Here is an 18,025-nt window from a genome sequence, read left to right on the forward strand (position 1 = left end):
TGTACAATCTGTGTAAAATAGATTTTACATTTTAAATGTTTTTAAAAAATCAAAAATGACTATGGTGTGGCACATGAAAATTGAACGAAATTCAAATCTGTGTCCACACATAAGGTTTTACCGGAACACAGTCGTGCCCACTGGTTACGTATCATCGATGGCTGCCTCTGTATTACACAATGGCAGAGTTTCAACAGAGAGAGTACGGCCTACAGAGCCTAAAACATTTACTTATCTCTGGCCATTTACTGAAAACGTTTTCTAACCCTTGCCTCAGAGCTCAGGTTTAGCAAGCTCTCTGATAACTTTTTCATAAATAGAAGATAAAATCTGGATGTAGAGCTGCAAAACATTCCATATTTATTACTCCGTTTATTGTAACTTTCAAAGCTGGGGTACCAGACATGCACAAGAATGCGAAATAGGAACGCAGATGGACAGTCTAATGTTTCCCGTTTGCTATTTCTCACTTCGCAAATTCCCTACATGGCGTGCATGCAAGGAGAGGAAAAACAACAATTACCCACCATGCTAGATTTAAAAGCATTTAATGACATAGCATATATTTAACAGAGAGGGCAAAAGTCGAGAGGTACAGGTCATAACGACTGAGCACCGGGCCTGAGTGACCACCTCCCTGCTCAGGCCCAGCCTCTGGAGTTCATTCCTATCAATGCCATTTTGATTGTGCAGTAAGATGAAAATTTGTCATTACAATCGTTACAGTGACAGAGAAATGCACACTATGTATCAAATAGCAAGGTAATGAAGCAAATTATAACACAGTGTGGCAACGCACAAGCAAGTAACCATTAGGGTAACAGGACTTTGTCCAGTAAATGCTTCAGTTCCACTTGTACACTTACCAATGATTTAAAGGGTTTATTATACATCTAGTTTTATTATACTTTGTACTAGAATTATCTCAAACATACAATATAATGTATTTCAGCAAAAAAAAAAAAAAAAAAAAATTGAAATTACAGATTATTTAAAACAGTATCAGTTTTCTATTCCTTCTTGGATCCCAACATTCTTAACCGTCGTCCAGGTTGATGCAGAAGAGCCGCATGTCGTGTGTTAGTAAGTGATGCCAGATACAAATGGTTTGGTCTGTAGAGTTAACAATGGAGCTGCACTGTGGATGCAGCGAGATCATAATACACAATCTGTTTATTCCAGGTTAGACCCATCGTGGGCACTTCTAATAGTCAAGACTCAAGGTAACCACTGGAAGTAAATGGAAGAGAATGGTGTTGGGAACTTGGTACATTTTGTCTGTGGTGAGCACAGGAAATACTGTTTAAGCACCGCTGCCTTGCATACCAACAGCACTAGAGGCGGGTTATTTCCAACACAGCCTCACAAAATTGAGGAACAGTTTAAATATTGAGATCTAATCTATATAATTTCGTTTAAAAAAATCTGGTCTTCCCTCTGCACCTCAAGCTTTTTTGTAACTTGGAGATAAAGTGTTTAGGTGTATTTTCCCCACCCCACCCCCCCGAGAAATGCTCTATAAATTAAAAGAAAAAAATCAACCACATTGAGGAACATTTAGGCACAGAGAGTAATGTGTTGGTTCTGAGCTTGCATGCTGGAATTTCACTGAAAAGGTTAAGAGAAGGGCAGGAGGTGACGGAAAGGAGTTCACTTCTTTTTGCCAAAAAGGCTGAACCTCTTTTCTTTGTCTTTCTCTTTGTCCTTCTCCCGTTTGCCGGGACTGGACTCGCTGGTGATGGTGACAACGCTGGTGGGCAAGGTCTGAGCCCGGCTGGATGCTGGCGTGCTCTGGGTGCTGGCGGACACCTCGTGTTTATCGGAGGAGATGGCAGAGGAGATGGCCTGGATCCATGTGTTCATTTCCTCCTGGATGAAGGAGGGGACACAGGTGAGACTCAACTAAGAGGGACGGGCACGAGACGCTCTTCAGTCCCCCTGGGTGACTGTGTGAGCCTCTGGGGGCTGGAAGGCTTGGGAACGGTGTGTCTGCCTGAGAGGGCAAAGCAGTTCCCAAACGAACCTCTGCTTTGTCAGGACAGGAGTGAACACGATTGAACGCTCACCAGAATTCGGTTTACGGTACCTGAAGGTCCTCACTCTAGTATGTGGCCCTAACAAATGTGGACGAGCTGGAAGACAGGTCTACAGTAGGGTGTCAGGTCCCACCCTAGAAGGTGCTTTTTCTTTTCCTTTTTTAAACTGCAATATATTTGACGCATAACATTGTATAAATTTAACAGAAGTTGCTTTTTTCGAATTTAAAGCCCTGCATACGTGTTGTTTTCCCATCGGCCGACCCTCTCTCCTCTCAAGGAGGAGCACAGCCATGCAATGGTTGGTTAAAGGCAGCGGGGCGCAGTGGGTGCAACGGGGAGGCTCCTGGCTGGGCTGCAGGATCCACACCCAGTCCTGGGACCTGCTCCCTGTGCTTCACCCACAGGTCTCCTCCGTGGACTTGAAGGGACCCTGCGCTAGCTCTCCTGCCGCGGCGGGAGGACGGCGAGATGACATTCACTGCCTCTGAGAAGATACAGGAGAACCGAACACCTGCCAGCGTTCATGACCGTGGAGGCCAGAGGACGGAAGCCACCACTGGATCATTACTTATGTGAAGAACACCATAAATAAAGCTCATCGGGCCACCAACACTTGCAAACTTCTAAGTATTTGAAAAAAAATGAAACTTAGAAACTTACATCGTCTTTGGCTTGGAAGAGGTACTCATTGCCGTCATTTAGTCTGTAATTTGAAGGAAGAAACTCAGTCACAATATAACTTAAGGAAAAAAAAAAAAAAAATCCCCCAACTCTCATGTGGGATACAAGCAAGCCGCAGGAATCACACCAGAAATGCCCGTGAGAACCCTGCACACGTCGCCCACCGTGCCGGGGGCCCTGCACGGGCCCAGCAGCCGCGCCCCGGGGCATCAAGAAGCCACATAATTGGGCCAATATGCACAGGTAACATGGGTGTTTCAATCACTGCAAGGATCCAAAAAGCTCCGAACATGTCAACACCTGGATCTGTTGTGGCAAAGACCACTGGGATGACCGATCACTGCTCTAAACTGAACACAGAAAAAAGCTCTTTAAAACTCACGGGCCCTCCTGAAATTCTGCCACTGGACTTACATCCCCCACATTAACAAATACCAGGCTTTCTGAACTGACACCCAGAAAAGTTCTCCTAGACTTCTCTTCTTATACACCTCTCAGAACAAGAGAAACTGCCCTGGCCAGGCTATCGCTGTGACACGGAGAGGACGCTGGCTGGGAGGGCCCCTCCTTCTCTGCTGCGTCCAGAGGAAGCGGGTGCTGCCAGTGCAGAGGAGGTAAGTGCCCTCTGCCGACATCCCGACGCTCTGAAGCCGCATCAAGGAAGTACAAAGTGGGCGTGCAGCCAGGGTGGGTGCCAGGCTGGCCGCGCCTGGTCTTACAGCGTGTAAAGCGTCCCAGGTCCCTGGGGCCTGCCTCCAGTGCCCGTCCAGGGCTCAAAGAATCGCCCCATTTGAACTGCTCTCATTTGCGGTCCTTGGCCTCGTCCAGCTGGCATGAGACTCACGTGTAACTGAGGACCAAAGTTTGCTTTTCGAATCCCAAAGCAACAGATCAAGTTAGTATCAGACTAAGTATCGTCCTAACCACTAACATGTTTGCTTTTCACGCTTTTAAAAGAAAAACGGATTTTTCTGCCCATTCCCAAGTACAAGCAGAACTTCAGAGCTTGGATCCACTCTGCTGGGAGTCGTATGTGTTCTACAGGGTAGAGACATTTGGAACTGAATGGTTCCAGAGGCGTCTGGAACATCTGCTGGGTGAGTCAGGGGAGCACCCGCCCCTTCCTGTTTGTCTCCACCTGGCTCCGGGATGACTCACTTGACCCATCTCCAGATAAGTCATGAGCAAAGAACAGCATCTCCTGGGTCTGGATTAGCTGCAAAGACGGGGAAACTATTTTTCTAAGCTCCCCTTAAACTGTGAAAAGTGACTAGCTCACCGTGTCTCAGGAAACACTAAGTTCCAGCTTATAAAAAGGAAAGCTCCTTTTCTTCCATGTTCAGTTGTGCCGTTAACCGGCCACCGAGCCCAGAGATCCTAACCAAGACGTGTGCCTATCCAGTTTGTCACTTTGTCGGTGATTTTTTAAACGGCAGAGGAGAGGAATCAACTGGTCACAGCATCTATCTAAGAAAACCAACCCCCAGAGTGAAAATAAACACACACCCACTCTCTGGCAACGCTCACCTTAGCTTGAACACGTGCTTCTTCTTTTTGTAATCAAGGGCCACTTCACAGATGGCTTCTTTCAAACTCACAGGGACCTCGCTGTGGTAGGGAATTCCGGAAGCAGCTGTCTTTGCATCTTTGTAGAAACCCATTTCTTGGTTATTTATGACACAGTAAACATTGTGCCAGGACCTGAGCAGTAAAAAAAAGGAACTTCAAGTTTCTGCTCCACACTCCCCTCAAGAACTAAGGGTCTGATTAACACGAAAACGATCCTCACACAACATGGCATGATCCCCTGTTAAAGGCCCTTCCTAAATCCTGCTAAAAATACGCAATGGAACAGAATTCCTCTGTGGACTCCCAAGACAAGACACGTACTGCTAGTGGCAGGTTTTTGAGGGCCACTTCTCACTCTGAGTTTGAAGAAAACCACAGTGCCCTCTTTCATTAAATAAAGGTACTCTTGGCTCTGACGGGAAAGACTTTTGCTGGTGTTTGGTACACTCTTGTGGTAACAGGGTACAGGCCAAGCTCCTTACTGGAAACATGCCTGTCCTTAAGCAGCTCTTCCACCTCAGCTTCATTCTGTAATGAAGTGGCCTGGCAATGTGACAGGGAGGGGGAGGCAGACCCAGGGCCACTAGCACTTAGGGTACACTGGCTGAATTAGAAAAAGGTAGCCTTTCCCCCAGGGTACGGCAAACTGTCCTACTATACTGCTTTTATTAGAACAAGACACTTTACTGCCACCTGCCTGTATAAACAAATAAATCTATAATGTCCCCAATGTGGATGGCAGCTCTTAGATGGGATTCCCTTGTACAGTGTACAACCTGTGCAACTGTACATGGTGGTCCCAGGCAGTTTAGTTTACTGGTTAAGCACACAGGCTGTGGAGTCAGATGAGCTTTACCCTAGCTGTGCCATTTACTAAGTCACTACACAGAGTGAGCTTTCTTAACCTTCCAGAGCCTCAGTTTCTTCATTTGTAAAATGGAGATAATACAAGTAGGGCTACTGGGAGATAACGAGTATAAAGACTGATATGGAGATAAGGTAGGGGAAATGGTGAATGTCTTAAAACATCCCCCAGGAGGGAAACAACAGTGAAATCATTTCACTCTAGGGAAGACTCCCCCACCTCAATCTAGCAGTATTCCTTCTCAGGAGGAACTACTAAGGCCTCTTCTTGCTGTTCCCACACACACTTAACTCTTCCTTCTCTCGGTGAATAAAAAAGCACACTACTCCCACTTCCCAACGTCAGTCCCGAGAAGGATGTAATGCCCGGGAAGCTACAGAACAAATCAACCACATAAACACACACTCCCCTTTCGATCAAGAGTGGCCCACCTCCACCTCTTAATGGGCCGACTTCCCCCGGGACCGCCTCAGCCTCTGTGCTGTTACCTGCTTGAGGCCTTCTTATTGTGGGCCTCCCATTCGTGCTTCCGATTCAGGAAGCCTTCCATCTGGGCCAAAGGCGTCTCCTGGGTCCTGGCCGGCAAGGTGGCAGCGCTCTGGGCCGGGAGGGCAGTCTTGGCTTTGCGCTCGGAGGTGGGAGAGGGGACGGGGCTGGACTCTTTCGAGCTTGTCCTCTGTTCTGCAGCGCCATTGACCATTTCGCTCGTGTCCACCGTTTCTGCCATCTAGGGACAGCGGAGAGGCCGTTCAGCTAACCCCGTGAGCCCCGGGGGTGACCACATACGCTCTGACTCGCACACGTGGCTGTGTATAAATGCCTGGCACAGATCGAGGCAGTACAGTAAAACCATTGCACATCCCACAAAGCCAGCTGGACACCAAGGACATTAGAAGGTGGGAATGGATTAATACCCGCCCGTTTACGGGGAAATGAGAAAAGCGAAATGCCAGGATGAGTTTTACTGCACTCTGTTCCTCTGATCAATCCATTTTCTCTAATAGAACTCAGATCATTTCCTCTTATGGTTACTTTAAAACAAAAGGACAGCAGTTAACAATCACACATATTAAAATATGAGAGAGTGGACGTTATACAGCAGCCACCTTACAACCAAGGACGCCACCAGAAGGGCTGGAAGTTGAAGCGAAAGGGCATTCACAAACAGATGGATAGACAACTCTATCAGTACTACACGGCATTCCCCCAAAGTCAGACAAGAAAGACCTTTGGTTTCTGAAAATGCTCTTCGGCTCTCCTCCCACCACCCCTCGACACATCGTCATAAACACATGCAGAAATTAGGACGGCAATCATGCATTTCACATCTACCATCCCCGTTAGACTTTGGAACTTAAGAGCTGGAAGGAAATGAGGCAAGTCAACGAACATCAATTTAACCACATCTGCCGAAGTTGTATCGTGAGTGGGTTGTAGTTTGTGTTAAAGGAGCTGGAAAAGCCAATCACAGTCACTCAACACCACACAGCTATTTACCCCCAAACAAAGACAGAACCAGGGCCTTCCCCATCACGTGCTGGTTGATCACGGTGCCTTGCTGCACTGAGACGAGAAAGCCCAGACAGCCAGGCTTCCAGCGGCTCTGACCCTTCGGGCTGGAGACGTCTTCGGGAGCTGTTCCTTCCCAAGCTCATTTATATTGTAACCCTCATGGCTTTGCGGCTTGGGAAATGCAGTAGGGTCTCCATTCATTATCGCTTTCAGCCTGTGTGCCATCAACTGTGTACCATGAACTGAAGCGGTCCCTGGCTGATACACCCAGGGTGTGGGATTAGCGAGTTACTAAAGCTGGGTGTGGCTGATGCTTTAGTGGATTACAGACAACCTGCACCCTTCGTACACGGACAAACATGGAGGTGTCAACGGCACGCTCATTAGATACGTCCCCCACCTCTGCTGCCCAGAACCAGGTGACAGCAAAATTAGCAGCAACAACCTCAACAGGATCAAGGGGAGACTGCCTACCACCGCTTGAACATCCGATATGTCAACTCCCAGGAACTGGGATGTCTCTGTTGGGCCTTATCTAAGTGGTGGGCTGGGAGTCAAGTTTATACTCTGTCTATACAAACGATCACTGTCTGCAGCGGGGGTTTAAGGTTAAGACTAGAGGCTACGCACTTGAAGGGTGTCTGTGATTAGAACCCTTTATCCACACAGCAACGTGGAAAAAGGATTCTTAGGGTAGAAAGGCACAGGGAGGAGATGCATGGTGATTATCCTGGCCTTGCAAGTGACAGCCTGTCGACCAGTGCTTATAAGAAATATGCTATTTAAATATCTCTCTTGCCTTTCCCTTTTAAAGGAGAGACAAAGGGGAAATAGTAACCAAAAAAAACAAAACCCCCGAGTCAAAACTAAGTGAGTGGATTTTAAGGTTGACACATCTGTTCTAGTGTGAGATTTCAGGAAACTTCTGGTTGGGAGGAAGTATGAGATCGGTCTGGAAGGCCTGTGCCAGGCATGAGTCCAGGGAGACATGGGGTTAGTGTCTATAGAAACCAGGTTAAACAAAAAAAAATTAGTGCTGCAGGTGTGACTCAAAAACTGCTAGTGACAGCAGTGACCTGGATAGGGGAATGTTTACTGGAAAAAGGCTAAAATTTATCACACTTGGTCAAACTTCAAGGTAGGTGACGGCCAGGGGAAGCCCCTTCTGGGGGAAGTTCTGCAGCAAAAATTTTTTTCTTTAGAGTTAGAAGGAAAGAGAAAACCCCAAACCAGTATGCAGAGATAATTAATGTTTATGCAAATGAATCACTAACCAAGAAAACAAGGAAAATAAAAGGAACAAAATGAATTTTAATGGACATGTGCTTAAGCATGCCAACAGACAACACGCCACTAGAGACAAACATCAAAAGCAAATCGTAGTGCTGTGACCAAACAGTGGGTACATGTGGATACACCCCTACCCCCACCCCACGTTGCTTCTCTTTAGCGATTAGTGGCTGCGTACACCTGAGAATATTTCAATCAGGAGGTGAACATAAATGCAACGTGACAACTAGTAGCACAAGGGACACCTGATTGGTTTTCTAAGTGCAAGAAGCAACACTATTTTCAAGTTCATTAACTTGAGTCTCTGCACCGTAACTCAGAAGAATGAAAAGAGCTTTTCTTCTTCTGATACAATCCAATTACAATTAAAAAAATTTGTCTGGCAAGCTACAATTTAAAAATCTAGATAAAAATAGGCATGAGAACAAATGCCGAAAGCATCACAGCACTCCTTTCCTGTGTGCTTATGTGGCTTTGTTTTGTTTTGTTTTGTTTTTGGTCTTCTGAATACGAAAGGCATAAAATTGGGTATTAGTCCTCATGATACAAAATTTAAACATATATATATGGACACACCACATATATACATATAGATCAATGACACATATCATTTGGAGCCAGAAACACACGTCAGGGCTCCCTAATCACCAAAGATGAAGCAGTAGTTTCTTTTCTAAAATGAATTTTGGTGTGTTTTAAGGCAGAGACCCAATAATGGTGCATACTACTCCCAGAACATAAGAAGCTTGGCATCTATCTATATACCCATCTACGGTCGCAAGTAGATAGATATGTACATAGAAATGAGGAAACAACAAACAAGATGCTATATGATGTTATCCTGACAAAAGAAAAAAAAAAAAGACATGCATCATGAAATGAAAAGACAAATTAGACTTAACTCATGGAGAACACATATCAAAACAGGTTTTCTGATTCCACTAACATCTAAATATGGCAAATGAGCAAGTGAATGTCTCACAAGGCTTTGATGTAATATGGGCTTGGTTTGGTGAACAGAATTTCTGTTAAGACATTTTCAAATCCCTGCTGGTGGTCTGATAAATGTCATCCTAAACGACTCTTTATTAGAGAGCGTCACAAAAGGTCAGAGGAAAACGAAAAATGAATCAGAAGATCCATACATGACATACAACGGAGTTTCTGTCTACAGAGACACTGAAGGACTTCTGGAGCCTGGAGGCAGGCAACAGCTCCCGGGGTGGTTCCCCCAAGTGCGTCGTTCAAGTAATCAGGGTGAACCAGAATGGCTTTTGTTCCATGTGTTTGAAAAATTTAAACAGTTTGACACCCTGAAGTCATCAACTGAACGGAGAGGCGTGGAAGTCTGGTAGGCGGGCTTCCCCAACGGGCCGAGAAGCGCTGCCACACCTGCCACACCCCACGTCCCGGCGGTGACCCAGACAGAGGTGGTGGCAGCAGTCAGTGGGCCCCTGACTCCTGAGGCTGGCTGCATTATCTGCTGCAAGCGAGCCTACAATTCTCAGTTCAGGACTTGGCAGAAAAAAATAAAGAGAGGACCTGGTTTGTAAAAAAGTAATAAATGATCCGAGGGTCTCAAAACCGTTCAGATTCTGCGCCTAAAGTTTAAAAAACCCTCCCAAGTAGATTCAACTTTTTTTTTTTTTTATCATTTTCAATAAATGAATGCATCCTTTATGGAATGTTACACAGCTGACTCTAGGTTTTAATCTTAGTACTGGAAGTCTCCCTCCTCAATTCCTAGTGAACTATTGCAGGTTAATAACTCTGTAAAGGGGGCTACGTATAGTGCAGGACTGCACCCTGTTAGTATAACTGGATGTGTCATACCTGTCAGATTCTAGTTTTCTTCTTCATTTTGCTGTAATCTCATTTAATTTCAATTACTCACGTAAGGCTTTCGCTGCAAAATCTTAATAAAGTAAAAAGCTCACGATAAATAAACAAAAAATACGTATGTTGCTTTCAGGCAACTGAGCATCCATCAGTTAAAAAACTCAAATAAACATGAATTAAACGCAAACAAATATGAAACCAAGGAAGGCTATGAATTAAGTAAAATTTTTAACACTGTGGGTGAAGTGGAAGCCAAAAGGTCAAACCAACAGGATTTGGAAAGAGTGGTTCTTGACAAATGGTAGCGAACTTCACAGTCCAGACCACGGCTGGTCACTGGCTGTCCGTCTGCTATTAAAGTTTTTGTAGTTTTGGTAGGTTTGAGAGCGGTAACTAACCCGTGGAGATCCCTGTTCAGCCGGCAAACCATTCTGGGAAACTTGCTCTCCTTTTGAAGTATCCCTGTTGGGGAAGGGGGAGAAAGAAGACAGAGGAGAGAAGAGGAGGAAAGGGGGAAGGAGGGAGGGGAGGGGGGAAGAAAAGAGGAGGAGAAAGAGAAGAAGACGGGGGAGAACACAAGTCAACTTTATTAGAGCCCCTCTCTCAGGAAAACATATGCAGCCCTCTTTCACATGACGTGATTTCTTTCTAAAAACTCTTTAAGTGTTTCAAATTGACTCTAGATAGAGAGTAAGACCACAGGCATCCCTGCCCATAAAGGTGGCATTCAGGGTTGTCATGGAGCTTGGACCCCAGCTAAATAATCAGCCTTTCAGAAATACAGAGTAATTTCTGCCCTTCGTGTGAAAGTCACCCAGAACTTTCAGAAAGCATCACCACACAATCACTGGCCTGAAATCTGGGTAGTTCACTCCATCCATTTACGCATGTGGAAATTCTAAGTGTGTGTGTGTGTACACACACATGTGCACAGCAGAGATGGCTGCCGTCGACATTCCACTTCCGCTACCAACACAGCAACGTGACTGTGGACAAGTCACTGTCCTCAAATACTATCCAGGGGTGACTGTACAGAGAGAGTCTCAGGAGTCTTCGGAAGCGACTAACAGGAAGGGCACATCAGCACGGGCTTGGAAAGTGTGCTCCCTAAACCCCTCTTGTCACTGAAGCTGAGACTGAAGTGGGCGGGCTGCCCGTGACTCACCACTGCTGCTGGGACTCGGTCTCCTCGGAAACCTTCGAGCTCAGCTCAGGAGAAGGCGGCCGCCTCTTCCTCTCCTCTTCCTCTTGCTGTCTGCGCACTTCCAGTAGCTCCAACTGAGGGAGAATACGCTGATGTGTGGCAGAGCCCCGGACTCTGCCTCTTTTAAGGAGAGGGCTCCAGGCAAACCCTCCTGTCTGAGTGGTCTACGCTGGATCACGTGGGACAACCAGAAGCTCTAACATCCTAAGCAAAATCTCATTAAGGTCCTAAGAACTGCAGCTACAACCTCAAACCACAGGAAACAGAGGTCTGAGTGATGAAACAGATCCATTCTATGGGCTGGCAGAAGCCCTGTGAGTTGTGTGTGCCCCTGGGACATCGGGTTTAGTTTCCAAATGAACTCTGCAGCTCTCAACTTTGCTGAGGAAGAAAGCACCTGAGCATGAGGGTCCGTGCTGGACTTCTCATCAGAGATCAGACAGACACCACTGAGTCAGAGCTGCAATAATTCCCACAGAGGCTTCTTGTGCTGCGGTAGGGATTCAGGTTCAGCCAAGCCCCAATAACACATTAAAAAAAGCCACGAAACAGACTAACTGGAACTAAGCCATTTCATGAGCAATATGCATGTACCAGAAGTATTCCGTTTTAACACACGTGTACAGGTACATTTTAGATGCCCACAACTGTAGAAATCGGGAAGCACACCATAAAGAATCAGCTTTCCACCAGGAGTGCAAGTGTCTTGGGAGAGAAAACACCAGTGAGCAAGGCCTATTCTAAGGCCTTTATTTTGGCAGAAGAGATTACCAGGACTGGGGAGAGTTTTCAGTGGTCTAAGATTGAGCTACTAGTGCTTGATGAGAATTCTAATCCTGAAATCGGAAGAAAACTGTAAGGCTATGCTCCCTAGAAACCACGGCTTCTATGAGATACAGGAAGAAAAGTAGATCAAAAGAGAAAAGCAAATCCCAATCGATCAATTCCCAGACAGGAAGTGACCACAGACCTAGGTGCCCAGCAAGTGGTTGAGGGGGCAGGAGCCCTGGACCATCTCCCCATGTCCTGTACCAAGAGAAAACCAACTGCAGGAAGATCCTTACTGCTTTTAAAATCAGAGCAATGACCTGAGCTCCCTAGCCTAGAAGGTGAGCAGGAAGGAGAGGCTGCCCACGGGAACCACGGCAGAGCACCCCGGCTCCCAGGGCCCACTTACTGTCGTCAGCCTTTCCAGGGCGGAGAACCTCTCGTCCCAGGTCGCTGCAGACTTTTCAAAAGCCTCATGGCGCTTGATGAGCTTCTCCACCTCGTCCACGCTCTGGCCTATTTCTCGGCTGGAGAGGTAGGGCTCCTGTCCGAGCAGCCAGGCCTCGGCCACACTGGCATCCCTTGAGAACTGATGGACCTCCAAGACTGCACAGGGAGCCAAGAGTGAGTGTGGAGGGCAGGGTGACTTGGCAGCTCGGGGTGGCGCTGCCCTCTGCTGGCAGCTGCCAGCACAACCAGCTTACAGTCTAGTCTAGACCTGCGCTGTCCACATAAACGTCATGTGAGCCACACGTGTACAACTTTAACCTTCCCAGCAGCCGCATTAAAAACAGGTGAAGTTGATTTCAAATGCATATTTTAGACCACCTGATATAACTGTTATTTCAACACGTAATCAGTATAAAAATTAACTGAGTTGTGTTACATCTTTTTTTTCTTCTGTCTTTGAAATCCGACATGTATTTTATACTTGGAGCACATCTTAATTTGGACCAGCCATGTTGCAAGTTCTGAAGAGCCCCATGTGGGCAGTGGCTACTATACGGCCATGCAGGGCCAGGAGGTATGCTCTGCTCACTCAGCCCTACTTCAGTGAGGTAAGCCTCAGAGCCCTGAAGAATTCACAATCTACATATAACCAGATTACTCGTGATGGGAGAGCCATTCACCAATCACCCTTTCTCGGGTGGAAGTGCTATGTTTTACTTTGGGGGGCTGAGAGGCAGGGAAGGATCTGGAGGCAGTATGGAAAGTAGGGACAGTATGGGCTAAGGCTTCTGCTTTATTCGTTCTGTCCCTCCACACGTGAGGAAACACAGCATGACCTCCACCCACTGCAGCTGTGAGAAGGCAGGCCAGACCTCAGCTCTGCCTGCGCTATGGCTGGCATTTTCATTATACCTTAAGCAGCAAAGGTTGGGGTCATTCAGGTAAGAAATCAAGATTGCGGGCAGCACTGGTGTCACCCCGGCGGCCTCCAACACGGCACAAGAAGATGCCCCCACTGCTCGAGAAACTTGTCACCTCATCAGGAGTGCCCAGCATGCACCCTGGTGCCTAGTTCACAGTGGAGTGTAATCTGGGTTCTGCTGAACTGAACTGAACTGAACCTGCCCTGGGATCTGGCAAAATTTACAGACCAAATCCTCATCCAAACAATGATCAAAAGTGGGATTTCTTTTTCAAAAGAATTGAGATGCCTCCACTAGGTCTCTTACACACCTTTCAGAAAAGGCCCCTTGGATTCTGCTTCTAGAAAGCACTCCTGGTGCCTGAGAATAAGGTTATATAACATAATATAAGGACAGAGCCCGGAGCCCCAAACACAGAATGGCAAAGTATGGTAAATAATGCTTCAGTTGGGCTACCTTTGCAGTTCATACCAATCATAAATGCTATTCCCAATACTGTATATTATAAAGTAAACTCTGTGTTAGCTCACATATTCCCTTTATAAAATGAGATTAAAAATAGAATCTACCTCAGAGGGTTATTGTGGGAAGTCAATAAAGAAAAACATATAAAACACTTAGAATAATGCCTGGTTCACTGCAAAATCTTTATCGTTGTTAGCTTTCATAAGACCTAACAAGCCAACTTTCCATCTTCTTGACTCCACGGTAACAATTCTTCTTAAAGATAACTGGAGGAGAAGGGGCTCCTGTCTGCACTCTCCCAGAGGGATGCCACATCCTGTCATCCCCACGCTGTTCCTACACACTCACAACACTGAGGTCAATCATGAGATGAAAGATAATGAATATGTCACAGGGAACTACTTAAAAATACTTATTAGCAGGAAATGGTGAAATAGGACATTAAAAAAGCAGCATTCAGAAAGACTCCAAAAATCATTAAGAGATAACATCATATCAAATCAATTAAAGCAGGTAAATAAACAGGCTTGCTTTCAGTGGGGACCCAAAAAGAGCAGAGAGATTAGGTACATCCTTACTCAGTCTTAACCATTCCCATCGGTCTTCCCACTTGTCAATCATTTCTTTCCTCTTTTCCGTCAACTGCAGTAACTTCTCCTTGATCTGTGAGAAGAGAGGACCCCAAGGACATCTTAATAGAGTAGATCACATCCTCCTAGTCTGCCCCTTGATGGGCCGCTTCATCTACGAAAAACACTTTTTATGTAGAGACCACCACTAAGGCAGGAAAGATCTAAGGACTGCTCAGTCGATCTGCGTACTGGGAGAGGAGAGAAAAGCATGGCGACGTTCCTTCCAGAAGGGGCTGGGAGGAAGGCCGGGCTCCACCCAAAGCTGCTCTGTCGTGAGGAGGCCTACAATGCACTGAGCCCCCTCCAGACTCCAGGGCTCCCTGTGGCGAACACACTCAAGTTAAGAGCGGGGGGCGGTGAGAGGGGCAAAGCCCTGAGCTCTCGGAGGCCTCACACTGGTAACCACTCACCTCTGTGTCACCAGCATCCCAACTCGACTTAGCAACCATCCACTAAAGAGCAAACAGATCTAGGGCACAGGTGACAGAGAAGGGGTGGCACCTTCGAGAACTGATGGAGGAGGTGAGAGAGGACGAACCCTTGACCAGAGGCCCTCAAAAATTGTCTTCTGTGCCATGGATTGATTGGCTCTACACCTAGAGACTTGCCTGTCTTATTCTACACATACAGGAAAGAAGCAAGGAGCTCTGAAACACATATAAGTGTGTGCATGTGTGTGTGTGAATGTAAGCATAGATTTCTGTGTGTGTGTGTCTATATATGCCCACACACACATACACACACAAGTGTGTATACTCATACGCTCACAAGAGTGAGTCACTGTACATCTGAACACCAGCTGCGCTCACCCCAGGGGCCCCAAAGCGAAGCGGCATCCTACCTCCTCTGATGCGTAGTGCTTCCTCGCCAGCAGCGATTTCCCAAGTTCAATGCAGGTCGTGAAACTGTCATTACGAGCATCGATTTCAGCTTTGATACCTTGATGATTATTCATTAATAGTTCAACAGAGGACACATCCCTAAAATTACACAAACGATACTTCCTTTAGGAGACCAAGCTTTTCAAATAAATGTGTAGGTTTCAAAACACGTAATTAATTTGAAGGAAACTGGCGGCACAGTATCTGATTCACAGTCTGAGCGCAGGCTGGGTCACTGAGCTGCAGCACAACGATGGTGTAACTCAGGCACAGCTTCACAACCTAACGCTGAGAATACGGCTACTTTTATTTTTGTGTGTGCGCTTAAACAATTTTTCTAGGTGGAGACCAGAAAAACCACTGGATCTCTGTTCAACCTTTTACTTTGAAATGCACTTCAGACTCTTCAAGAAGGTACAGACTCTTCAAGAAGGTACAGGTGTTCCCAGTTGTACCCCCGTGAGTTAGCTGCCCAAGGTTCAGGACGTGTGTGTTCTAAAGAGCAGCAAATACTGTCTCCTTATTTAGACCTGAAGACACACAGAGCAGGAACCAGCCAAGCAATCAGCGACTGGCAGAGCCGTGAGAAGGTCTCATCCATCAAAACCGACTGACTGGGAAGTCCTGACCTAAGGAAACACAACTGCCTCATGTATATAATAACCGTATTTCTTCTTTTGGGGCACAGTCCATTTCTCAGTTACGGTGAGGGCTGGAGCCGGCAGTGGGGAACAGGAGGCTATATATGTCCCTGCTTGTACACCCACTAGCTCCTCTTCACCGCTTTGCATGAAACATGGCCAAAGAGAAGACACAGAACAAATACTAAATACGAATCCCGAGACACCATTAAAGCAGATGCTGAGTGTAAGAGGCACCTTTAGTAATATGTCTGAAAAGGGATAGAGTGGTTTTTGATCTGACAGACATTGAAAAAGAACTCAGAAAAGCCATCTCATGCCAGCGGTGAGGTAGAGCTAGTCCGGTCCCAGGTATGCGGCTGCTTTGAGGCACGAGACCCACAGATGAGAGCAGGAGGGCCTGGGTGAGCGTGGACCCAGGTGACAGGGTCGGGGAGAAATGGGGAGGGCTCCACAGGGCTCGACTACACTGGGCCCCTCGTTCCCTGACAACCGTGTGCAGGAGACAAGTGGAACAGCGGCGGCGCCCCCCAAACCCCTCCCCGCCCCAGCTCTGGCCTCGAAGCTCTGGGGCAGGGCCCAGCCGGGAAGCCGGCAGCGTTACCGTGGCTTCTCCTGGGCTTCGATCTGCCGGATGACATCCTCCATCCACAGCATGAGGTCGCGCACCATGCTGAAGAAGCGGAACTTGTCCCCCGTGTCCACCAGCCGCACCCTGCGGCCCTCGCAGGCGTCCAGCAGGGCCTTCCAGGCTTCCAGGACCTCGTTCTCCCGCTTCTGGATGTCCTCGGCCTTGTCGCCCGCATAGGCGGCCTGGAGGCGGGCTGCATCCTCCTGCAGCTGTCTCACCTGTGAAGCCGCCAGGAGACGAGACGGCTCAGAGCTGGGCCTCCGCGCCACCACCCGGCCTCCCGCTCCCCCTCTGCACACCATTCTGCCTTCGCGCTGATGGGAGCCCTGGTCGAGAAAGGTCCCTGGAGGTGGCCCAGGATGTGAAGACGGCACAGAAACACACGGTATGCACCCAGATACAGTAAAGAATAAACACCTAATCTGCTCCTGCATGGTACAGATGGTGTTGTTTTAAATCAGGAATGAGAAACTGCCATCAAGAACTCATTCTGAAAACACCTTTTCCATTAGCTATGTGATGTTGCTGTTGAAAACAATGTATGTATCACCTGTAAGAGCTCCCACAACGGCACATTCCAACGTGAAAAACAAAAAAGCAGCATTTAATGTAGTTAAAAATGCTGATGCCAAAGAAGGTAAAATCTTAACCAGCCAAACTTCAATAAAAACTCTGGAGAACAAGAAATGCCAATGAGTCATATGAAAATATGCTACATGGAGATACTGTAATTTGTCATCTCCTAGTTGGCAAAAAATCAAGCTTGATGATGTATGTGTCAGTGAGCTGATTCACTGCTGATGGGACAAAAGGTTACAGCTCCTACAAGCAGGCACAGGCAGTACCCACCAAACTTATAAATGCGTGTGCCCTTTGATTTTATGATTCCACTGTGGGGAATTTATCCTACATATACTCTTGCACTTTTAGGAAATGAAATACACATAAGGTTATTTATTGCACCAATGTCTGTAAATGCAAAAGACTGAAAATAAAGTGTCTGTTCGTCCATGAGGGACTGGTTAAATCACAATGGCACATTCATACAGGAGGCTCCCAGGCAGTCATGAAAAAGAATGCGGAAGGGCTCTGTGTACTCATATGAGAAGTACTCCAAGATGACGGCTATGTAGAGAAAGCAAAGCCCAGAGAGTGTACATAATATCAATATTTTCTGTGTAAAAAAGGGGAAAAAAACAAGAAACGGCTTTCACCTTTTTGTTGGGGGAGAGGGTGGTGGTGGAGGGCAGATACACCTTTACAAGAGAAACTAATAACCGTGGCTTATTTTGTATTCAAAAATTTCCTTCTCTTATGTTTTATATAAAGTACATATTAGTAATGCCATACTCGTGCACAACATCTAATTTAAAATACACACGTATGGGGAGCGCACACTCAATCTTCATTTACTGATCAAAGTCTGAAGACAACAGCCAGCCTGAATGATAGCAGCCTTCAGAGGTCCGTGAGGGGAGTATGTGGACAAATATCACGGGGGGGATGGACACTGGGGCTTACGGGGAGGTGTACCGACCCTGATCACTCAAAAGGCTCTAGGTGGTGGTAGGTAAGGAAAAACAAATTTCTGCAAGAGATGCAAAGAAGAATCAATGGGGTTTGGTTTCCCTGGTG

At 46.8% G+C, this 18,025-nt stretch overlaps 1 protein-coding gene across 5 annotated transcripts in view; it reads right to left on the reverse strand.

The window, feature by feature from the left end:
• Positions 1-532: 532 nt before the first annotated feature.
• Positions 533-18,025, reverse strand: part of SPTBN1 (spectrin beta, non-erythrocytic 1) — a 196,068-nt gene continuing 178,575 nt past the window's right edge. For all 5 annotated transcript variants that reach the window (XM_057558641.1, XM_057558643.1, XM_007190016.2 and 2 more), the window contains 10 exons: positions 16,364-16,608; positions 15,079-15,217; positions 14,184-14,268; positions 12,177-12,373; positions 10,961-11,073; positions 10,194-10,257; positions 5,643-5,881; positions 4,248-4,421; positions 2,700-2,742; positions 533-1,869 (listed from right to left, as the gene is read on the reverse strand). In XM_057558641.1, coding sequence (XP_057414624.1) covers positions 1,651-1,869; positions 2,700-2,742; positions 4,248-4,421; positions 5,643-5,881; positions 10,194-10,257; positions 10,961-11,073; positions 12,177-12,373; positions 14,184-14,268; positions 15,079-15,217; positions 16,364-16,608 — 1,518 coding nt within the window. In that variant the 3' untranslated portion in view covers positions 533-1,650. The remainder of the gene's footprint in view (positions 1,870-2,699; positions 2,743-4,247; positions 4,422-5,642; positions 5,882-10,193; positions 10,258-10,960; positions 11,074-12,176; positions 12,374-14,183; positions 14,269-15,078; positions 15,218-16,363; positions 16,609-18,025) is intronic.

The sequence above is a fragment of the Balaenoptera acutorostrata genome, chromosome 12 (genome assembly GCF_949987535.1).
Source record: "Balaenoptera acutorostrata chromosome 12, mBalAcu1.1, whole genome shotgun sequence".
NCBI classification, from domain to species: domain Eukaryota; kingdom Metazoa; phylum Chordata; class Mammalia; order Artiodactyla; family Balaenopteridae; genus Balaenoptera; species Balaenoptera acutorostrata.